General features: G+C 42.4%; 1 protein-coding gene across 1 annotated transcript in view; it reads right to left on the minus strand.

The window, feature by feature from the left end:
• Positions 1–1,293: 1,293 nt before the first annotated feature.
• LOC135535856 (lysosomal alpha-mannosidase-like) overlaps positions 1,294–25,773 on the minus strand; it is a 65,897-nt gene continuing 41,417 nt past the window's right edge. The window contains 13 exon segments of the mRNA XM_064962276.1: positions 1,294–2,009; positions 2,180–2,282; positions 2,670–2,819; positions 3,075–3,299; positions 3,466–3,546; positions 3,749–3,836; positions 3,964–4,065; positions 4,271–4,389; positions 4,614–4,734; positions 5,384–5,481; positions 5,709–5,897; positions 6,026–6,142; positions 6,238–6,345. Coding sequence (XP_064818348.1) covers positions 1,906–2,009; positions 2,180–2,282; positions 2,670–2,819; positions 3,075–3,299; positions 3,466–3,546; positions 3,749–3,836; positions 3,964–4,065; positions 4,271–4,389; positions 4,614–4,734; positions 5,384–5,481; positions 5,709–5,897; positions 6,026–6,142; positions 6,238–6,345 — 1,605 coding nt within the window. The 3' untranslated portion in view covers positions 1,294–1,905.

The raw sequence follows: 25,773 nt of genomic DNA on the forward strand, positions 1-25,773 counted from the left end.
AGAATTGAAGGGCATTCTAGAGCTTGCGATATTTCCCCTATAACGATATTTCCTATAACGGTAGATTTGAAGGGCATTCTAGAGCTTGCGATATTTCCCTTCGCCTATAACGCATTCTAGAGTAGATATTTCCCTATAACGACGGTAGATTTGGGCATTCTAGAGCTTGCGATATTTCCCTATAACGCACGGTAGAATTGAAGGGCATTCTAGAGCTTGCGATATTTCCCTATAACGCACGGTAGAATTGAAGGGCATTCTAGAGCTTGCGATATTTCCCTATATTTCGCATAACGGTAGAATTGAAGGGCTTAAACATATTTTGTTTGAGCTGCTTTTTAAAGTAAGTCTAATTGGAAAAAGTGTTGTTTTTAATTTGATTTTCTTAATAGCCAGCTCAGACTGATGGTTGGGTTAGCTAGCGAGTCTGTTAGCTACAGTAGTTGCCTTGGTAACCAAGCAATCTTGGTAACTTGCTCGCTACTTCAGTGGATGTTGAACACATTTCTAGTGGTAAATATGTTAAATTCGAGCCTTGGTGTAAAAGGGATAATCAACACGGGGCTCTATGCGTTCTGTGGGAAAGGAAGGTCAGTTTCACTCCGCTCGTGTCTAGTGGAACATCTATGTCATTCATTACTTTCCATAGGACACAATGATTATGTCTTACATATGATTTGCATATGTTCCCCCCTCCAGGGTAAATGCACACATGGTGAAAAATGCTGTTACTCCCATGACCTGGAACAGACTGACCAGATGGAGTGATTTCTTCCCTCCCACTTGGTATCCTCATGTCCAGCTCAGCAGAATCTGTCCACTAAGGTATACTGGACACAATCATGACAAAGCAACCAGGTGAAACTCCAGGCCCCAGACATAACTAACTTTGAACTCCGGTTATGACTCTGGGGTGAAGTTTCCCCCTTGGTACCAATCTAGGATCAGCTTCCCCTCCCCCAATCCTCTACATTACCATTAGTGGGGAGAATGCAAAACTGACCCAGTATCAGCATCTATGGGCAACTTCATTATGGGATGTCTAGTTCGCCCTGTATTGGAAATACACATACTGGCTTCATACTGAAGTGAAGCATCAATTCTGTTTTATTTATGACTGTTGTGACAGTCTAATAAAAGTCTTTATGGCAAGTGTGGAGAACTCATTTGTTCTGGTGAAAAATAGCTTTTACTGATGGTTAATTTTTATAACAGCTGTTGTGTAATTGTCAATGTGCTTTGACTTCCATGTACATATTATAGTCATGTGGAGGAATGGGTGAGGTAACACACTGAGAAACAACCTGGGTTTAATATCAGCTGCACATTGATCTGATTCAACACACAAGCTGTTCAATTCTCATCTTATGCCACTAATTGGTCTTATGACCAATCAGATTGGATCTTTTGCCCGTGTAAATGCAGCCTAAACCACTCATTTGAAAAAGGCATTTAATTACGAGAGGAATAAAAATCGCTTATTGCACAGAATATTCACTCGGCATGTAGAAAATGTGCACCAGTATGTGAATCAGAACATATATATTGGTAACAGGTGTGTGTGTGTGTGTGAATAGTTTATTGATGTTAGAGACAAATGACAATGACGATTTAGTAATAAGTAGTTACGGAAAATGGCTTTGAAATACTAGGAAGGTTGTGGTATTGGCGCTGTAAAATTACAACATAAAGGAATTGTTCAGCGGCTTCAAAGAAGCTCTTTTATAGGAGCTCATTTAAAACCCACTCCTGTCAATCAATTATGACAAGAAATCCTGTTCATTTGATTCATCTTCATGTACTCAGACTCCAAATTATTTACATCCAATCAAGGCAGTGAGTTCATAATTGCTAAGCCACAGGGATTGATCATTGGCTAGTTCTGGAACGGAGGTTGGTGATTGACTATCTCTGCCTGACACGGAGCAGGAAGGTGCGTATCTCCATGGGCTTGAGGTTCACCTCCCACACAGAGGGGTCTCCCCCTCTCTTTGGCAGGGGCTTCTCACCTGAGGCAAATGGAGACAACAGGCATCAAGCTCTGTGCAATGAACAGAGCAACAAGCCCCACAACGCACTAACAAAGTAATTGCTACACTAAAGCAGGTCAGCGGTCTTCACGCGTCCTAGAGGGCTGAGTAAGCAGAGAGTTGATTTGTTACACCTGTGTGATGTGTACCTGACTCCGCCTTCCAGTCCAGACGCGTCATCTCATCCTTCCACTGATTGGCTGACAGGTTCATCTCGGACACGCCCAGCACGTCCAGAGTGGAGAACAGCTTCTACAGAGAGAGCAGAGTGTGAGTGACTGACGGAGAGTAGATCATCTGTCAGTATCTACATTGCTTTCATGTTTTCAAAGCGGTTTGAAATTAATTAACTTGTGAATAACAGTTGTTACATCACGTTGAGACAGGACTGTATGGTATTAGTAAAAGGTTTATGGCTCGTATGCATACGTGTGGGAGTTCTGAACCTGTAGGTTGACAGTTCATCTTGCTCTCCATAGCCCGATACTGATGCTCCAGTCTGAGCAGCACTGTGTGTGTGTTCACCACGAACCTAACAGTGAGACTGAATGCTCTCCTGGGCTTGCTGCTGGTGCTCCAGCCTTAGAACCACAGTCTCTGTATGGTGTGTGTGTATATACAGTATTACATATCACTAACCTGCAGATTAACAGTAACAGGTTGGGAATGCTCCTTGCTCTCTGAAGCTTGGTACTGATGCTCCAGTCTGAGCAGCACTGTGTCCTGGTCCCACTGAGACACTGTCAACAGGTGAACAGCAGGGGGCAGCATTGCCTGTAGCCCAGAGAACTGAGGTGGGGGGTTCAAAGATTGGTTCATTTCAATAGTCCAAAGTGACACATTTCATCTGCAGAGCTGATAACTGTTCCTCAATCAGCCTCCTCCTTCACTCTCCCTCCTTTCCTAGATGCCTCACCTCTTTCTCAATCCATTGAAGAAGGCCTGAGGGGGTGGGACCTTGAACCTTCTCCAATACGGTTGAGAAAGAGGCAAGGAGGAGAACTTGAGGAAAGAATCATTTGCGATGGGCTCTCTCTCTCTCACCTCCAGCCTGGTACTCGGGTGCAGCTCTCCGTCGGTGAACGTGATGAGAGGCTGCAGTACCACTTCCTGTGCTAGGGGGCGGTGTGTGTCAGCAGCCGTGGCAGGGGGGCTGAGGGAGAGGAGGTGGCGACCACGAACCACCAGGCCTTCTGGGTAAATGTCAGACGTCTCGTTGAGGGGCTCACCTACACCCCGGACGTCATCATACAGCAACCTACGGTGGAGCTGGGGGGGTCGTGTGGATGGAGTGTGTCAGATGTGACAGTGATAAAGATAGACAGGGTGTGGAGCCGGGGGAAAGAGGTGAGACGTGAAACACACACAACAGATGTCTTTGATGCCAAAATCCTATCACATGAAAAATGAAGAGTAGTGAGAGAGTGTGTGTTACCATGATCTCCAGTGATCCATCCTGGATGCTGCCCCCTCCCTGAGAACGGTCCGTCACTACAGTCAGCTGGTCCTTGTCATCCTGCACATACACACAGTGGAAGTCACCATTTACTATAGTCAGATAATATCACATGAACTTGTAAAACAGAGTGAAGAGAACAGGAGGGAGAGTCTACCACAGAAAAAGGAACTAAGTGGGAAGAGGAAAAGAAAGTGCATGATCATGAGAGCGAGAGAGAAGAGGAAGTGTCAGACCGGGGTGTATGACCAATGAGACACACCTTAATGTAAGCTCGAGAGTTGATAGGATAGTAGTTGCCAGCAATTGGCTCAGACTGTCTCAGGTTCCACGTGGGCCGGTAGTCTTTCCTGTCAGAGACAGATATACAACGCATTAGGGTGTATACTGTGTGTCTGAACACACTACTGGAATACAGTACTCCATCATCAACACATACTGATGCGTAGAGTTGGGAAACACACACAGGTCCCTCACCGTCTCTGCAGCACCTCTCTGCCATTAGAGTCAGTGTAGAAGACACCAGAGGAGTTGATGTTGCTGTCTAGACGACTTATCACCTCTTTACCCAGGTCATCACTGATGGGAGGGGGCAGATAGAGAGAAGGGGGGAGGCAGAGAGAGAACATGATACACTATAATCTATGGTACAGGAATACTTTCTAGTCTGTTAAAGACTCAATCCTTCTGCCAGACATGCACAGGCTGTCTCAATAACGTTCCATTCTCCTTCCAGTGCATTATCTGTGACCAGGGCCCATGTGGCTCTGAGCCCCTTCCTCACCCTATAGGCACCGGGCCGACAGTCCACTCCAATTCCAGAGCCCTGCTGTCTGTGTAGAGACGGACCACCTGAGAGACCCAGGGACTGAACCACTGTCTCACCTCCTGCACCACGGAATTCTGATGGAGGGGGGGGGAAGAGGAGGGGGAGAGTGAGGAGGAGGAGGGGGGGAGAGTGAGGAGGAGGGGGGGAATAAGACAGGAGAAGGGGGTTAAGGCAGAGACTAGAAATTGTGAGATGACTGGAATGAATCTCTTGAACGTTTAGTGGGTCTCATGCATATTGAATTATATTGAAACACATGCAAGTAAAGAGACTAGATGAAGTATAATGTAGTAGGTACCTGTAGTGTTTCTATCTTAGCCGTCTTGCTGATGATGAAAGGGGTAGAGGTGTTAGGTCTGAAGATGTAGGCCCCTGACATCTGAATACTCTCTGAGTTGTTACCATCGCTAGCGTTGTACCTGGACAAACATACACAGAACAAAGATGACAGAAAATCCCCCAATGTGACAATGCTAGCACACAGTGAGAGTAAAGAAGAAGGTTGGGGAGAGAGACAGAGGGAGAAATAATTATGGAAGGGTAGAGAGAATAGTAAGGAGTGGAAGAGAGAAATGGATGGGTAGAGAGAAATGGAGAGGTAGAGAGAAATGGAGAGAGAGAGAGAGAAGGGTAGAGAGAAATGGAGAGAGAGAGAGAGAAGGGTAGAGAGAAATGGAGAGAGAGGGAACAATAGAGAGAAATGGAGAGGAAGAGAGAGGGAAGGGTAGAGAGAAATGGAGAGGAAGAGAGGGAAGGGTAGAGAGAAATGGAGAGGTAGAGAGAGGGAAGGGTAGAGAGAAATGGAGAGGTAGAGAGAGAGAGGGAAGGGTAGAGAGAAATGGAGAGGTAGAGAGAGAGAGGGAAGGGTAGAGAGAAATGGAGAGGAAGAGAGGTAAGGGTAGAGAGAAATGGAGAGGTAGAGAGAGGGAAGGGTAGAGAGAAATGGAGAGGTAGAGAGAGGGAAGGGTAGAGAGAGAGGGAAGGGTAGAGAGAAATGGAGAGGTAGAGAGAGAGAGGGAAGGGTAGAGAGAGAGAGGGAAGGGTAGAGAGAGAGTAAGTAGTACAGACCAGTAGAAGTTCTGTGACAGTTTGACAGTCTGTTGTGTCTCCAGGTTACTGAGGCTGCTGAGGAGACCCGTCTCTGGGTCAAAGGTCACCCTGAGAAACTAGAGGAGACACAAAGTGACAGAACAGGTGACATCCAAACCTAGATACAAAACTTTCCAAACTTAAAACAACACCTTTCCAACTCACTTTATACATAGATATGTCATCATTAACGGAGACATTGTACATTTTGGAATATTGGTCTCCATTGATGACATGAAATCAAAACATCAAATATTTGCTTTCATAGTAGAAAGTACGTTTGTGTCCAGCCATAAGACCAGACCTTGTTCTGTATAGCCTTGGGAGCCCTGGGCAGTGGAGAGGACTGAGGAGATGGAGGGCCGTTCTGAAGCAGGGAGACAGAGTAGGTGCTGTAGCCCAGGGGAGGGGCCTGAACCTGGAACAACAGTTCGTTGACAGCGTACCCCCTGCCCCGTCGCACCGCCGCTGTGGCCTGCGACACTGGGACCACCTGGGGGGGGGTGGGGATAGAGTGGGGTACTCTCACAAAACGCAAATACACACACAATACATAACTGTCATAACAAAGGTTATTGAACAACGACATATGACAACCATTATCAGAACAGACAGACCAACCTGACTGTCCACAGCCTTGCCCTTAGCATCTGAGATACTGTAGGCCGTCCCGTTGACTGGCAGTCTAACTGGCCAACTGACTGGACGAGCTAGAGGGTTGTACACGTTCACTGAGAACTGACAGAGAAACATGGAAAAAGAAAGGAGGGAAATTTAACTTCACGGAACCAAAGAGGAATTGTGAGTGTGTGTGTGTGCCCGTGTAGTGTTACCTTCTTGCTGGTCTCTGTGAGGGGACACACACTGATGTTGAGGTGTTCACAGTAAACACGAGGAGCAGATGATCCACTCAGAGAGGATAGAGTGTTACTGACCAACACCTGGGACAGTGAGGAGAGAGAGGTTACACACACTGTACAGTGAAATACTTTAGTCTGTGTCCTATAGTCCTCCACACAGTGGGGAGAGAGAGGTTACACACTGTACAGTGATATACTTTATTTAGTCTGTGTCCTATAGTCCTCCACACAGTGGGGATGAGAGAGGTTACACACACGGTACAGTGATATACTTTATTTAGTTTGTGCCTTATAGTCTGTGTCCTATAGTCCTCCACACACTGTACAGTGATATACTTTATTTAGTCTGTGTTCTATAGTCCTCCACCCAGCGGAGAGAGAGAGGTTACACACACTGTACAGTGATATACATTATTTAGTCTGTGTTCTATAGTCCTCCACTCAGTGGGGATGAGAGAGGTTACACACACTGTACAGTAATATACTTTATTTAGTCTATGTCCTATAGTCCTCCACACACTGTACAGTGATATACTTTATTTAGTCTGTGTTCTGTAGTCCTCCACACAGTGGGGATGAGAGAGGTTACACACACTGTACAGTGATATACTTTATTTAGTCTGTGTTCTATAGTCCTCCACTCAGTGGGGATGAGAGAGGTTACACACACTGTACAGTAATATACTTTATTTAGTCTATGTCCTATAGTCCTCCACACACTGTACAGTGATATACTTTATTTAGTCTGTGTTCTATAGTCCTCCACCCAGCGGAGAGAGAGAGGTTACACACACTGTACAGTAATATACATTATTTAGTTTGTGCCTTATAGTCCTCCACACAGTGGAGAGAGAGAGAGAGATTACACACACTGTACAGTAATATACTTTATTTAGTCTGTGTCCTATAGTCCTCCACACCGTGAGGAGAGAGGTTACACACACTGTACAGTGATATACTTTAGTCTATGTCCTATAGTCCTCCACAAATTGGGGAGAGAGAGGTTACACACACTATACAGTGATATACTTTAGTCTATGTCCTATAGTCCTCCACACAGTGGAGAGAGAGAGGTTACACACACTGTACAGTAATATACATTATTTAGTTTGTGCCTTATAGTCCTCCACACAGCGGGGAGAGAGAGGTTACACACACGGTACAGTGATATACTTTATTTAATCTGTGTCCTATAGTCCTCCACATAGTGGGGAGAGAGAGGTTACACACACTGTAGTGATATACTTTATTTAGTCTATGTCCTATGGTCCTCCACATAGTGGGGAGAGAGAGGTTACACACACTGTACAGTAATATACTTTATTTAGTCTGTGTCCTATAGTCCTCCACACAGCGGAGAGAGAGGTTACACACACTGTACAGTGATATACTTTATTTAGTCTGTGTCCTATAGTCCTCCACACAGTGGGGATGAGAGGTTACACACACTGTACAGTAATATACTATATTTAGTCTGTGTTCTATAGTCCTCCACCCAGCGGAGAGAGGTTACACACACTGTATAGTAATATACTTTATTTAGTCTGTGTCCTATAGTCCTCCACACAGTGAGGATGGGAGAGGTTACACACACTGTACAGTAATATACTATATTTAGTCTGTGTTCTATAGTCCTCCACCCAGCGGAGAGAGAGGTTACACACACGGTACAGTGATATACATTATTTAGTTTGTGCCTTATAGTCCTCAACACAGTGGGGATGAGAGAGAGGTTATACACACTGTACAGTGATATACTTTATTTAGTCTGTGTCCTATAGTCCTCCACTCAGTGGGGATGAGAGAGGTTACATACACTGTGAAGTAATATACTTTATTTAGTCTGTGTCCTATAGTCCTCCACACACTGTACAGTGATATACTTTATTTAGTCTGTGTTCTATAGTCCTCCACCCAGCGGAGAGAGAGGTTACACACACGGTACAGTAATATACATTATTTAGTTGGTGTCTTATAGTCCTCCACACAGTGGGGATGAGAGAGAGGTTACACACACTGTACAGTAATATACTATATTTAGTCTGTGTCCTATGGTCCTCCACATAGTGGGGAGAGAGAGGTTACACACACGGTACAGTGATATGCTTTATTTAGTTTGTGTCCTATAGTCCTTCACACAGCGGGGATGAGAGAGAGGTTATACACACTGTATAGTAATATACTTTATTTAGTCTGTGTTCTATAGTCCTCCACACCGTGAGGAGAGAGGTTATACACACTGTATAGTAATATACTTTATTTAGTCTATGTCCTATAGTCCTCCACACAGTGGAGAGAGAGAGGTTACACACACTGTACAGTGATATACTTTAGTCTATGTCCTATAGTCCTCCACATAGTGGGGAGAGAGAGAGGTTACACACACGGTACAGTAATATACTTTATTTAGTCTATGTCCTATGGTCCTCCACATAGTGGGGAGAGAGAGAGGTTACACACACGGTACAGTGATATACTTTATTTAGTTTGTGCCTTATAGTCCTCCACTCAGTGGGGATGAGAGAGAGGTTACACACACTGTACAGTAATATACTTTATTTAGTCTGTGTCCTATAGTCCTCCACACAGCGGGGATGAGAGAGTTTACACACACTGTACAGTGATATACTTTAGTCTATGTCCTATAGTCCTCCACACATTGGGGAGAGAGAGGTTACACACACTATACAGTGATATACTTTAGTCTATGTCCTATAGTCCTCCACACAGTGGAGAGAGAGAGGTTACACACACTGTACAGTAATATACATTATTTAGTTTGTGCCTTATAGTCCTCAACACAGTGGGGATGAGAGAGAGGTTACACACACGGTACAGTGATATACTTTATTTAATCTGTGTCCTATAGTCCTCCACACTGTGGGAGAGAGAGGTTACACACACTGTAGTGATATACTTTATTTAGTCTATGTCCTATGGTCCTCCACATAGTGGGGAGAGAGGTTACACACACTGTAGTGATATACTTTATTTAGTCTATGTCCTATGGTCCTCCACATAGTGGGGGAGAGAGGTTACACACACTGTACAGTAATATACTTTATTTAGTCTGTGTCCTATAGTCCTCCACACAGCGGAGAGAGCTTACACACACTGTATAGTAATATACTTTATTTAGTCTGTGTCCTATAGTCCTCCACACAGTGAGGATGAGAGAGGTTACACACACTGTACAGTAATATACTATATTTAGTCTGTGTTCTATAGTCCTCCACCCAGCGGAGAGAGCTTACACACACTGTATAGTAATATACTTTATTTAGTCTGTGTCCTATAGTCCTCCACACAGTGAGGATGGGAGAGGTTACACACACTGTACAGTAATATACTATATTTAGTCTGTGTTCTATCGTCCTCCACCCAGAGGAGAGAGAGGTTACACACACGGTACAGTGATATACATTATTTAGTTTGTGCCTTATAGTCCTCAACACAGTGGGGATGAGAGAGAGGTTATACACACTGTACAGTGATATACTTTATTTAGTCTGTGTCCTATAGTCCTCCACTCAGTGGGGATGAGAGAGGTTACACACACTGTACAGTAATATACATTATTTAGTTTGTGCCTTATAGTCCTCCACACAGTGGAGAGAGAGAGAGAGATTACACACACTGTACAGTAATATACTTTATTTAGTCTGTGTCCTATAGTCCTCCACACCGTGAGGAGAGAGGTTACACACACTGTACAGTGATATACTTTAGTCTATGTCCTATAGTCCTCCACAAATTGGGGAGAGAGAGGTTACACACACTATACAGTGATATACTTTAGTCTATGTCCTATAGTCCTCCACACAGTGGAGAGAGAGAGGTTACACACACTGTACAGTAATATACATTATTTAGTTTGTGCCTTATAGTCCTCCACACAGCGGGGGAGAGAGGTTACACACACGGTACAGTGATATACTTTATTTAATCTGTGTCCTATAGTCCTCCACACTGTGGAGAGAGAGAGGTTACACACACTGTAGTGATATACTTTATTTAGTCTATGTCCTATGGTCCTCCACATAGTGGGGAGAGAGAGGTTACACACACTGTAGTGATATACTTTATTTAGTCTATGTCCTATGGTCCTCCACATAGTGGGGAGAGAGAGGTTACACACACTGTACAGTAATATACTTTATTTAGTCTGTGTCCTATAGTCCTCCACACAGCGGAGAGAGCTTACACACACTGTATAGTAATATACTTTATTTAGTCTGTGTCCTATAGTCCTCCACACAGTGAGGATGAGAGAGGTTACACACACTGTACAGTAATATACTATATTTAGTCTGTGTTCTATAGTCCTCCACCCAGCGGAGAGAGAGGTTACACACACGGTACAGTGATATACATTATTTAGTTTGTGCCTTATAGTCCTCAACACAGTGGGGATGAGAGAGGTTACACACACTGTAGTGATATACTTTATTTAGTCTATGTCCTATGGTCCTCCACACAGTGGGGATGAGAGAGAGGTTACACACACTGTGAAGTAATATACTTTATTTAGTCTATGTCCTATGGTCCTCCACACACTGTACAGTGATATACTTTATTTAGTCTGTGTTCTATAGTCCTCCACCCAGCGGAGAGAGAGGTTACACACACGGTACAGTAATATACATTATTTAGTTGGTGTCTTATAGTCCTCCACACAGTGGGGATGAGAGAGAGGTTACACACACTGTACAGTAATATACTATATTTAGTCTGTGTCCTATGGTCCTCCACATAGTGGGGAGAGAGAGGTTACACACACGGTACAGTGATATGCTTTATTTAGTTTGTGTCCTATAGTCCTTCACACAGCGGGGATGAGAGAGAGGTTATACACACTGTATAGTAATATACTTTATTTAGTCTGTGTTCTATAGTCCTCCACACCGTGAGGAGAGAGGTTATACACACTGTATAGTAATATACTTTATTTAGTCTATGTCCTATAGTCCTCCACTCAGTGGGGATGAGAGAGGTTACACACACTGTACAGTGATATACTTTATTTAGTCTGTGTTCTATAGTCCTCCACCCAGCGGAGAGAGAGGTTACACACACGGTACAGTAATATACATTATTTAGTTGGTGTCTTATAGTCCTCCACACAGTGGGGATGAGAGAGAGGTTACACACACTGTACAGTAATATACTTTATTTAGTCTGTGTCCTATAGTCCTCCACACCGTGAGGAGAGAGGTTACACACACTGTACAGTGATATACTTTAGTCTATGTCCTATAGTCCTCCACAAATTGGGGAGAGAGAGGTTACACACACTATACAGTGATATACTTTAGTCTATGTCCTATAGTCCTCCACACAGTGGAGAGAGAGAGGTTACACACACTGTACAGTAATATACTATATTTAGTCTGTGTCCTATGGTCCTCCACATAGTGGGGAGAGAGAGGTTACACACACGGTACAGTGATATGCTTTATTTAGTTTGTGTCCTATAGTCCTTCACACAGCGGGGATGAGAGAGAGGTTATACACACTGTATAGTAATATACTTTATTTAGTCTGTGTTCTATAGTCCTCCACACCGTGAGGAGAGAGGTTATACACACTGTATAGTAATATACTTTATTTAGTCTATGTCCTATAGTCCTCCACACAGTGAGAGAGAGAGGTTACACACACTGTACAGTGATATACTTTAGTCTATGTCCTATAGTCCTCCACATAGTGGGGGAGAGAGAGGTTACACACACGGTACAGTAATATACTTTATTTAGTCTATGTCCTATGGTCCTCCACATAGTGGGGGAGAGAGAGGTTACACACACGGTACAGTGATATACTTTATTTAGTTTGTGCCTTATAGTCCTCCACTCAGTGGGGATGAGAGAGAGGTTACACACACTGTACAGTAATATACTTTATTTAGTCTGTGTCCTATAGTCCTCCACACAGCGGGGATGAGAGAGTTTACACACACTGTACAGTGATATACTTTAGTCTATGTCCTATAGTCCTCCACACATTGGGGAGAGAGAGGTTACACACACTATACAGTGATATACTTTAGTCTATGTCCTATAGTCCTCCACACAGTGGAGAGAGAAAGGTTACACACACTGTACAGTAATATACATTATTTAGTTTGTGCCTTATAGTCCTCAACACAGTGGGGATGAGAGAGAGGTTACACACACGGTACAGTGATATACTTTATTTAATCTGTGTCCTATAGTCCTCCACACTGTGGAGAGAGAGAGGTTACACACACTGTAGTGATATACTTTATTTAGTCTATGTCCTATGGTCCTCCACATAGTGGGGGAGAGAGGTTACACACACTGTAGTGATATACTTTATTTAGTCTATGTCCTATGGTCCTCCACATAGTGGGGAGAGAGAGGTTACACACACTGTACAGTAATATACTTTATTTAGTCTGTGTCCTATAGTCCTCCACACAGCGGAGAGAGCTTACACACACTGTATAGTAATATACTTTATTTAGTCTGTGTCCTATAGTCCTCCACACAGTGAGGATGAGAGAGGTTACACACACTGTACAGTAATATACTATATTTAGTCTGTGTTCTATAGTCCTCCACTCAGTGGGGATGAGAGAGGTTACACACACTGTACAGTAATATACTTTATTTAGTCTATGTCCTATAGTCCTCCACACACTGTACAGTGATATACTTTATTTAGTCTGTGTCCTATAGTCCTCCACACAGTGAGGATGGGAGAGGTTACACACACTGTACAGTAATATACTATATTTAGTCTGTGTTCTATCGTCCTCCACCCAGAGGAGAGAGAGGTTACACACACGGTACAGTGATATACATTATTTAGTTTGTGCCTTATAGTCCTCAACACAGTGGGGATGAGAGAGAGGTTATACACACTGTACAGTGATATACTTTATTTAGTCTGTGTCCTATAGTCCTCCACTCAGTGGGGATGAGAGAGGTTACACACACTGTACAGTAATATACATTATTTAGTTTGTGCCTTATAGTCCTCCACACAGTGGAGAGAGAGAGAGATTACACACACTGTACAGTAATATACTTTATTTAGTCTGTGTCCTATAGTCCTCCACACCGTGAGGAGAGAGGTTACACACACTGTACAGTGATATACTTTAGTCTATGTCCTATAGTCCTCCACAAATTGGGGAGAGAGAGGTTACACACACTATACAGTGATATACTTTAGTCTATGTCCTATAGTCCTCCACACAGTGGAGAGAGAGAGGTTACACACACTGTACAGTAATATACATTATTTAGTTTGTGCCTTATAGTCCTCCACACAGCGGGGAGAGAGAGGTTACACACACGGTACAGTGATATACTTTATTTAATCTGTGTCCTATAGTCCTCCACACTGTGGAGAGAGAGAGGTTACACACACTGTAGTGATATACTTTATTTAGTCTATGTCCTATGGTCCTCCACATAGTGGGGAGAGAGAGGTTACACACACTGTAGTGATATACTTTATTTAGTCTATGTCCTATGGTCCTCCACATAGTGGGGAGAGAGAGGTTACACACACTGTACAGTAATATACTTTATTTAGTCTGTGTCCTATAGTCCTCCACACAGCGGAGAGAGCTTACACACACTGTATAGTAATATACTTTATTTAGTCTGTGTCCTATAGTCCTCCACACAGTGAGGATGAGAGAGGTTACACACACTGTACAGTAATATACTATATTTAGTCTGTGTTCTATAGTCCTCCACCCAGCGGAGAGAGCTTACACACACTGTATAGTAATATACTTTATTTAGTCTGTGTCCTATAGTCCTCCACACAGTGAGGATGGGAGAGGTTACACACACTGTACAGTAATATACTATATTTAGTCTGTGTTCTATCGTCCTCCACCCAGAGGAGAGAGAGGTTACACACACGGTACAGTGATATACATTATTTAGTTTGTGCCTTATAGTCCTCAACACAGTGGGGATGAGAGAGAGGTTATACACACTGTACAGTGATATACTTTATTTAGTCTGTGTCCTATAGTCCTCCACTCAGTGGGGATGAGAGAGGTTACACACACTGTACAGTAATATACATTATTTAGTTTGTGCCTTATAGTCCTCCACACAGTGGAGAGAGAGAGAGATTACACACACTGTACAGTAATATACTTTATTTAGTCTGTGTCCTATAGTCCTCCACACCGTGAGGAGAGAGGTTACACACACTGTACAGTGATATACTTTAGTCTATGTCCTATAGTCCTCCACAAATTGGGGAGAGAGAGGTTACACACACTATACAGTGATATACTTTAGTCTATGTCCTATAGTCCTCCACACAGTGGAGAGAGAGAGGTTACACACACTGTACAGTAATATACATTATTTAGTTTGTGCCTTATAGTCCTCCACACAGCGGGGAGAGAGAGGTTACACACACGGTACAGTGATATACTTTATTTAATCTGTGTCCTATAGTCCTCCACATAGTGGGGAGAGAGAGGTTACACACACTGTAGTGATATACTTTATTTAGTCTATGTCCTATGGTCCTCCACATAGTGGGGAGAGAGGTTACACACACTGTACAGTAATATACTTTATTTAGTCTGTGTTCTATAGTCCTCCACCCAGCGGAGAGAGAGAGGTTACACACACTGTACAGTGATATACATTATTTAGTCTGTGTTCTATAGTCCTCCACTCAGTGGGGATGAGAGAGGTTACACACACTGTACAGTAATATACTTTATTTAGTCTATGTCCTATAGTCCTCCACACACTGTACAGTGATATACTTTATTTAGTCTGTGTTCTATAGTCCTCCACACAGTGGGGATGAGAGAGGTTACACACACTGTACAGTGATATACTTTATTTAGTCTGTGTTCTATAGTCCTCCACTCAGTGGGGATGAGAGAGGTTACACACACTGTACAGTAATATACTTTATTTAGTCTATGTCCTATAGTCCTCCACACACTGTACAGTGATATACTTTATTTAGTCTGTGTTCTATAGTCCTCCACCCAGCGGGAGAGAGAGGTTACACACACTGTACAGTAATATACATTATTTAGTCTGTGCCTTATAGTCCTCCACACAGTGGAGAGAGAGAGAGATTACACACACTGTACAGTAATATACTTTATTTAGTCTGTGTCCTATAGTCCTCCACACCGTGAGGAGAGAGGTTACACACACTGTACAGTGATATACTTTAGTCTATGTCCTATAGTCCTCCACAAATTGGGGAGAGAGGTTACACACACTATACAGTGATATACTTTAGTCTATGTCCTATAGTCCTCCACACAGTGGAGAGAGAGAGGTTACACACACTGTACAGTAATATACTATATTTAGTCTGTGTCCTATGGTCCTCCACATAGTGGGGAGAGAGAGGTTACACACACGGTACAGTGATATGCTTTATTTAGTTTGTGTCCTATAGTCCTTCACACAGCGGGGATGAGAGAGAGGTTATACACACTGTATAGTAATATACTTTATTTAGTCTGTGTTCTATAGTCCTCCACACCGTGAGGAGAGAGGTTATACACACTGTATAGTAATATACTTTATTTAGTCTATGTCCTATAGTCCTCCACACAGTGGAGAGAGAGAGGTTACACACACTGTACAGTGATATACTTTAGTCTATGTCCTATAGTCCTCCACATAGTGGGGAGAGAGAGAGGTTACACACACGGTACAGTAATATACTTTATTTAGTCTATGTCCTATGGTCCTCCACATAGTGGGGGAGAGAGAGGTTACACACACGGTACAGTGATATACTTTATTTAGTTTGTGCCTTATAGTCCTCCACTCAGTGGGGATGAGAGAGAGGTTACACACACTGTACAGTAATATACTTTATTTAGTCTGTGTCCTATAGTCCTCCACACAGCGGGGATGAGAGAGTTTACACACACTGTACAGTGATATACTTTAGTCTATGTCCTATAGTCCTCCACACATTGGGGAGAGAGAGGTTACACACACTATACAGTGATATACTTTAGTCTATGTCCTATAGTCCTCCACACAGTGGAGAGAGAAAGGTTACACACACTGTACAGTAATATACATTATTTAGTTTGTGCCTTATAGTCCTCAACACAGTGGGGATGAGAGAGAGGTTACACACACGGTACAGTGATATACTTTATTTAATCTGTGTCCTATAGTCCTCCACACTGTGGAGAGAGAGAGGTTACACACACTGTAGTGATATACTTTATTTAGTCTATGTCCTATGGTCCTCCACATAGTGGGGAGAGAGGTTACACACACTGTAGTGATATACTTTATTTAGTCTATGTCCTATGGTCCTCCACATAGTGGGGAGAGAGAGGTTACACACACTGTACAGTAATATACTTTATTTAGTCTGTGTCCTATAGTCCTCCACACAGCGGAGAGAGCTTACACACACTGTATAGTAATATACTTTATTTAGTCTGTGTCCTATAGTCCTCCACACAGTGAGGATGAGAGAGGTTACACACACTGTACAGTAATATACTATATTTAGTCTGTGTTCTATAGTCCTCCACCCAGCGGAGAGAGAGGTTACACACACGGTACAGTGATATACATTATTTAGTTTGTGCCTTATAGTCCTCAACACAGTGGGGATGAGAGAGAGGTTATACACACTGTACAGTGATATACTTTATTTAGTCTGTGTCCTATAGTCCTCCACTCAGTGGGGATGAGAGAGGTTACATACACTGTGAAGTAATATACTTTATTTAGTCTGTGTCCTATAGTCCTCCACACACTGTACAGTGATATACTTTATTTAGTCTGTGTTCTATAGTCCTCCACCCAGCGGAGAGAGAGGTTACACACACGGTACAGTAATATACATTATTTAGTTGGTGTCTTATAGTCCTCCACACAGTGGGGATGAGAGAGAGGTTACACACACTGTACAGTAATATACTATATTTAGTCTGTGTCCTATGGTCCTCCACATAGTGGGGGAGAGAGGTTACACACACGGTACAGTGATATGCTTTATTTAGTTTGTGTCCTATAGTCCTTCACACAGCGGGGATGAGAGAGAGGTTATACACACTGTATAGTAATATACTTTATTTAGTCTGTGTTCTATAGTCCTCCACACCGTGAGGAGAGAGGTTATACACACTGTATAGTAATATACTTTATTTAGTCTATGTCCTATAGTCCTCCACTCAGTGGGGATGAGAGAGGTTACACACACTGTACAGTGATATACTTTATTTAGTCTGTGTTCTATAGTCCTCCACCCAGCGGAGAGAGGTTACACACACGGTACAGTAATATACATTATTTAGTTGGTGTCTTATAGTCCTCCACACAGTGGGGATGAGAGAGAGGTTACACACACTGTACAGTAATATACTTTATTTAGTCTGTGTCCTATAGTCCTCCACACCGTGAGGAGAGAGGTTACACACACTGTACAGTGATATACTTTAGTCTATGTCCTATAGTCCTCCACAAATTGGGGAGAGAGAGGTTACACACACTATACAGTGATATACTTTAGTCTATGTCCTATAGTCCTCCACACAGTGGAGAGAGAGAGGTTACACACACTGTACAGTAATATACTATATTTAGTCTGTGTCCTATGGTCCTCCACATAGTGGGGAGAGAGAGGTTACACACACGGTACAGTGATATGCTTTATTTAGTTTGTGTCCTATAGTCCTTCACACAGCGGGGATGAGAGAGGTTATACACACTGTATAGTAATATACTTTATTTAGTCTGTGTTCTATAGTCCTCCACACCGTGAGGAGAGAGGTTATACACACTGTATAGTAATATACTTTATTTAGTCTATGTCCTATAGTCCTCCACACAGTGGAGAGAGAGAGGTTACACACACTGTACAGTGATATACTTTAGTCTATGTCCTATAGTCCTCCACATAGTGGGGAGAGAGAGAGGTTACACACACGGTACAGTAATATACTTTATTTAGTCTATGTCCTATGGTCCTCCACATAGTGGGGAGAGAGAGAGGTTACACACACGGTACAGTGATATACTTTATTTAGTTTGTGCCTTATAGTCCTCCACTCAGTGGGGATGAGAGAGAGGTTACACACACTGTACAGTAATATACTTTATTTAGTCTGTGTCCTATAGTCCTCCACACAGCGGGGATGAGAGAGTTTACACACACTGTACAGTGATATACTTTAGTCTATGTCCTATAGTCCTCCACACATTGGGGAGAGAGAGGTTACACACACTATACAGTGATATACTTTAGTCTATGTCCTATAGTCCTCCACACAGTGGAGAGAGAAAGGTTACACACACTGTACAGTAATATACATTATTTAGTTTGTGCCTTATAGTCCTCAACACAGTGGGGATGAGAGAGAGGTTACACACACGGTACAGTGATATACTTTATTTAATCTGTGTCCTATAGTCCTCCACACTGTGGAGAGAGAGAGGTTACACACACTGTAGTGATATACTTTATTTAGTCTATGTCCTATGGTCCTCCACATAGTGGGGAGAGAGAGGTTACACACACTGTAGTGATATACTTTATTTAGTCTATGTCCTATGGTCCTCCACATAGTGGGGAGAGAGAGGTTACACACACTGTACAGTAATATACTTTATTTAGTCTGTGTCCTATAGTCCTCCACACAGCGGAGAGAGCTTACACACACTGTATAGTAATATACTTTATTTAGTCTGTGTCCTATAGTCCTCCACACAGTGAGGATGAGAGAGGTTACACACACTGTACAGTAATATACTATATTTAGTCTGTGTTCTATAGTCCTCCACCCAGCGGAGAGAGCTTACACACACTGTATAGTAATATACTTTATTTAGTCTGTGTCCTATAGTCCTCCACACAGTGAGGATGGGAGAGGTTACACACACTGTACAGTAATATACTATATTTAGTCTGTGTTCTATCGTCCTCCACCCAGAGGAGAGAGAGGTTACACACACGGTACAGTGATATACATTATTTAGTTTGTGCCTTATAGTCCTCAACACAGTGGGGATGAGAGAGAGGTTATACACACTGTACAGTGATATACTTTATTTAGTCTGTGTCCTATAGTCCTCCACTCAGTGGGGATGAGAGAGGTTACACACACTGTACAGTAATATACTTTATTTAGTCTGTGTCCTATAGTCCTCCACTCAGTGGGGATGAGAGAGGTTACACACACTGTACAGTAATATACATTATTTAGTTTGTGCCTTATAGTCCTCCACACAGTGGAGAGAGAGAGAGAGATTACACACACTGTACAGTAATATACTTTATTTAGTCTGTGTCCTATAGTCCTCCACACCGTGAGGAGAGAGGTTACACACACTGTACAGTGATATACTTTAGTCTATGTCCTATAGTCCTCCACAAATTGGGGAGAGAGAGGTTACACACACTATACAGTGATATACTTTAGTCTATGTCCTATAGTCCTCCACACAGTGGAGAGAGAGAGGTTACACACACTGTACAGTAATATACATTATTTAGTTTGTGCCTTATAGTCCTCCACACAGCGGGGAGAGAGAGGTTACACACACGGTACAGTGATATACTTTATTTAATCTGTGTCCTATAGTCCTCCACATAGTGGGGAGAGAGAGGTTACACACACTGTAGTGATATACTTTATTTAGTCTATGTCCTATGGTCCTCCACATAGTGGGGAGAGAGAGGTTACACACACTGTACAGTAATATACTTTATTTAGTCTGTGTTCTATAGTCCTCCACCCAGCGGAGAGAGAGAGGTTACACACACTGTACAGTGATATACATTATTTAGTCTGTGTTCTATAGTCCTCCACTCAGTGGGGATGAGAGAGGTTACACACACTGTACAGTAATATACTTTATTTAGTCTATGTCCTATAGTCCTCCACACACTGTACAGTGATATACTTTATTTAGTCTGTGTTCTATAGTCCTCCACACAGTGGGGATGAGAGAGGTTACACACACTGTACAGTGATATACTTTATTTAGTCTGTGTTCTATAGTCCTCCACTCAGTGGGGATGAGAGAGGTTACACACACTGTACAGTAATATACTTTATTTAGTCTATGTCCTATAGTCCTCCACACACTGTACAGTGATATACTTTATTTAGTCTGTGTTCTATAGTCCTCCACCCAGCGGAGAGAGAGAGGTTACACACACTGTACAGTAATATACATTATTTAGTCTGTGCCTTATAGTCCTCCACACAGTGGAGAGAGAGAGAGAGATTACACACACTGTACAGTAATATACTTTATTTAGTCTGTGTCCTATAGTCCTCCACACCGTGAGGAGAGAGGTTACACACACTGTACAGTGATATACTTTAGTCTATGTCCTATAGTCCTCCACAAATTGGGGAGAGAGAGGTTACACACACTATACAGTGATATACTTTAGTCTATGTCCTATAGTCCTCCACACAGTGGAGAGAGAGAGGTTACACACACTGTACAGTAATATACATTATTTAGTTTGTGCCTTATAGTCCTCCACACAGCGGGGGAGAGAGGTTACACACACGGTACAGTGATATACTTTATTTAATCTGTGTCCTATAGTCCTCCACATAGTGGGGAGAGAGAGGTTACACACACTGTAGTGATATACTTTATTTAGTCTATGTCCTATGGTCCTCCACATAGTGGGGAGAGAGAGGTTACACACACTGTACAGTAATATACTTTATTTAGTCTGTGTCCTATAGTCCTCCACACAGCGGAGAGAGAGGTTACACACACTGTACAGTGATATACTTTATTTAGTCTGTGTCCTATAGTCCTCCACACAGTGGGGATGAGAGGTTACACACACTGTACAGTAATATACTATATTTAGTCTGTGTTCTATAGTCCTCCACCCAGCGGAGAGAGGTTACACACACTGTATAGTAATATACTTTATTTAGTCTGTGTCCTATAGTCCTCCACACAGTGAGGATGGGAGAGGTTACACACACTGTACAGTAATATACTATATTTAGTCTGTGTTCTATAGTCCTCCACCCAGCGGAGAGAGAGGTTACACACACGGTACAGTGATATACATTATTTAGTTTGTGCCTTATAGTCCTCAACACAGTGGGGATGAGAGAGAGGTTATACACACTGTACAGTGATATACTTTATTTAGTCTGTGTCCTATAGTCCTCCACTCAGTGGGGATGAGAGAGGTTACATACACTGTGAAGTAATATACTTTATTTAGTCTGTGTCCTATAGTCCTCCACACACTGTACAGTGATATACTTTATTTAGTCTGTGTTCTATAGTCCTCCACCCAGCGGAGAGAGAGGTTACACACACGGTACAGTAATATACATTATTTAGTTGGTGTCTTATAGTCCTCCACACAGTGGGGATGAGAGAGAGGTTACACACACTGTACAGTAATATACTATATTTAGTCTGTGTCCTATGGTCCTCCACATAGTGGGGAGAGAGAGGTTACACACACGGTACAGTGATATGCTTTATTTAGTTTGTGTCCTATAGTCCTTCACACAGCGGGGATGAGAGAGAGGTTATACACACTGTATAGTAATATACTTTATTTAGTCTGTGTTCTATAGTCCTCCACACCGTGAGGAGAGAGGTTATACACACTGTATAGTAATATACTTTATTTAGTCTATGTCCTATAGTCCTCCACACAGTGGAGAGAGAGAGGTTACACACACTGTACAGTGATATACTTTAGTCTATGTCCTATAGTCCTCCACATAGTGGTGAGAGAGAGAGGTTACACACATGGTACAGTAATATACTTTATTTAGTCTATGTCCTATGGTCCTCCACATAGTGGGGAGAGAGAGAGGTTACACACACGGTACAGTGATATACTTTATTTAGTTTGTGTCCTATAGTCCTCCACACAGCGGGGATGAGAGAGTTTACACACACTGTACAGTGATATACTTTAGTCTATGTCCTATAGTCCTCCACACATTGGGGAGAGAGAGGTTACACACACTATACAGTGATATACTTTAGTCTATGTCCTATAGTCCTCCACACAGTGGAGAGAGAAAGGTTACACACACTGTACAGTAATATACATTATTTAGTTTGTGCCTTATAGTCCTCAACACAGTGGGGATGAGAGAGAGGTTACACACACGGTACAGTGATATACTTTATTTAATCTGTGTCCTATAGTCCTCCACACTGTGGAGAGAGAGAGGTTACACACACTGTAGTGATATACTTTATTTAGTCTATGTCCTATGGTCCTCCACATAGTGGGGAGAGAGAGGTTACACACACTGTAGTGATATACTTTATTTAGTCTATGTCCTATGGTCCTCCACATAGTGGGGAGAGAGAGGTTACACACACTGTACAGTAATATACTTTATTTAGTCTGTGTCCTATAGTCCTCCACACAGCGGAGAGAGCTTACACACACTGTATAGTAATATACTTTATTTAGTCTGTGTCCTATAGTCCTCCACACAGTGAGGATGAGAGAGGTTACACACACTGTACAGTAATATACTATATTTAGTCTGTGTTCTATAGTCCTCCACCCAGCGGAGAGAGCTTACACACACTGTATAGTAATATACTTTATTTAGTCTGTGTCCTATAGTCCTCCACACAGTGAGGATGGGAGAGGTTACACACACTGTACAGTAATATACTATATTTAGTCTGTGTTCTATCGTCCTCCACCCAGAGGAGAGAGAGGTTACACACACGGTACAGTGATATACATTATTTAGTTTGTGCCTTATAGTCCTCAACACAGTGGGGATGAGAGAGAGGTTATACACACTGTACAGTGATATACTTTATTTAGTCTGTGTCCTATAGTCCTCCACTCAGTGGGGATGAGAGAGGTTACACACACTCTACAGTAATATACTTTATTTAGTCTGTGTCCTATAGTCCTCCACTCAGTGGGGATGAGAGAGGTTACACACACTGTACAGTAATATACATTATTTAGTTTGTGCCTTATAGTCCTCCACACAGTGGGAGAGAGAGAGAGATTACACACACTGTACAGTAATATACTTTATTTAGTCTGTGTCCTATAGTCCTCCACACCGTGAGGAGAGAGGTTACACACACTGTACAGTGATATACTTTAGTCTATGTCCTATAGTCCTCCACAAATTGGGGAGAGAGAGGTTACACACACTATACAGTGATATACTTTAGTCTATGTCCTATAGTCCTCCACACAGTGGAGAGAGAGAGGTTACACACACTGTACAGTAATATACATTATTTAGTTTGTGCCTTATAGTCCTCCACACAGCGGGGAGAGAGGTTACACACACGGTACAGTGATATACTTTATTTAATCTGTGTCCTATAGTCCTCCACATAGTGGGGAGAGAGAGGTTACACACACTGTAGTGATATACTTTATTTAGTCTATGTCCTATGGTCCTCCACATAGTGGGGAGAGAGAGGTTACACACACTGTACAGTAATATACTTTATTTAGTCTGTGTCCTATAGTCCTCCACACAGCGGAGAGAGAGGTTACACACACTGTACAGTGATATACTTTATTTAGTCTGTGTCCTATAGTCCTCCACACAGTGAGGATGGGAGAGGTTACACACACTGTACAGTAATATACTATATTTAGTCTGTGTTCTATAGTCCTCCACCCAGCGGAGAGAGAGGTTACACACACGGTACAGTGATATACATTATTTAGTTTGTGCCTTATAGTCCTCAACACAGTGGGGATGAGAGAGAGGTTATACACACTGTACAGTGATATACTTTATTTAGTCTGTGTCCTATAGTCCTCCACTCAGTGGGGATGAGAGAGGTTATACACACTGTACAGTAATATACTTTATTTAGTCTGTGTCCTATAGTCCTCCACACACTGTACAGTGATATACTTTATTTAGTCTGTGTTCTATAGTCCTCCACCCAGCGGAGAGAGAGAGGTTACACACACTGTACAGTAATATACATTATTTAGTTTGTGCCTTATAGTCCTCCACACAGTGGAGAGAGAGAGAGAGATTACACACACTGTACAGTAATATTCTTTATTTAGTCTGTGTCCTATAGTCCTCTACACCGTGAGGAGAGAGGTTACACACACTGTACAGTGATATACTTTAGTCTATGTCCTATAGTCCTCCACAAATTGGGGAGAGAGAGGTTACACACACTATACAGTGATATACTTTAGTCTATGTCCTATAGTCCTCCACACAGTGGAGAGAGAGAGGTTACACACACTGTACAGTAATATACATTATTTAGTTTGTGCCTTATAGTCCTCCACACAGCGGGGAGAGAGAGGTTACACACATGGTACAGTGATATACTTTATTTAATCTGTGTCCTATAGTCCTCCACATAGTGGGGAGAGAGAGGTTACACACACTGTAGTGATATACTTTATTTAGTCTATGTCCTATGGTCCTCCACATAGTGGGGAGAGAGAGGTTACACACACTGTACAGTAATATACTTTATTTAGTCTGTGGCCTATAGTCCTCCACACAGTGAGGATGGGAGAGGTTACACACACTGTACAGTAATATACTATATTTAGTCTGTGTTCTATTGTCCTCCACACAGCGGAGAGAGAGGTTACACACACGGTACAGTGATATACATTATTTAGTTTGTGCCTTATAGTCCTCAACACAGTGGGGATGAGAGAGAGGTTATACACACTGTACAGTGATATACTTTATTTAGTCTGTGTCCTATAGTCCTCCACTCAGTGGGGATGAGAGAGGTTACACACACTGTGAAGTAATATACTTTATTTAGTCTGTGTCCTATAGTCCTCTACACACTGTACAGTGATATACTTTATTTAGTCTGTGTTCTATAGTCCTCCACCCAGCGGAGAGAGAGGTTACACACACGGTACAGTAATATACATTATTTAGTTGGTGTCTTATAGTCCTCCACACATTGGGGATGAGAGAGAGGTTACACACACGGTACAGTGATACACTTTATTTAGTCTGTGTCCTATAGTCCTCCACACAGTGGGGATGAGAGGTTACACACACTGTACAGTAATATACTTTATTTAGTCTGTGTCCTATAGTCCTCCACTCAGTGGGGATGAGAGAGGTTACACACACTGTACAGTAATATACTTTATTTAGTCTGTGTCCTATAGTCCTCCACTCAGTGGGGATGAGAGAGGTTACACACACTGTGAAGTAATATACTTTATTTAGTCTGTGTCCTATAGTCCTCCACATAGTGGGGAGAGAGAGAGGTTACACACACGGTACAGTGATATACTTGATTTAGTCTGTGTTCTATAGTCCTCCACACAGCGGGGAGAGAGAGGTTACACACACTGTACAGTGATATACTTTATTTAGTCTGTGTCCTATAGTCCTCCACACAGTGGGGATGAGAGGTTACACACACTGTACAGTAATATACTATATTTAGTCTGTGTTCTATAGTCCTCCACCCAGCGGAGAGAGGTTACACACACTGTATAGTAATATACTTTATTTAGTCTGTGTCCTATAGTCCT

Source organism: Oncorhynchus masou, unplaced genomic scaffold, assembly GCF_036934945.1.
Source record: "Oncorhynchus masou masou isolate Uvic2021 unplaced genomic scaffold, UVic_Omas_1.1 unplaced_scaffold_521, whole genome shotgun sequence".
Taxonomy (NCBI): domain Eukaryota; kingdom Metazoa; phylum Chordata; class Actinopteri; order Salmoniformes; family Salmonidae; genus Oncorhynchus; species Oncorhynchus masou.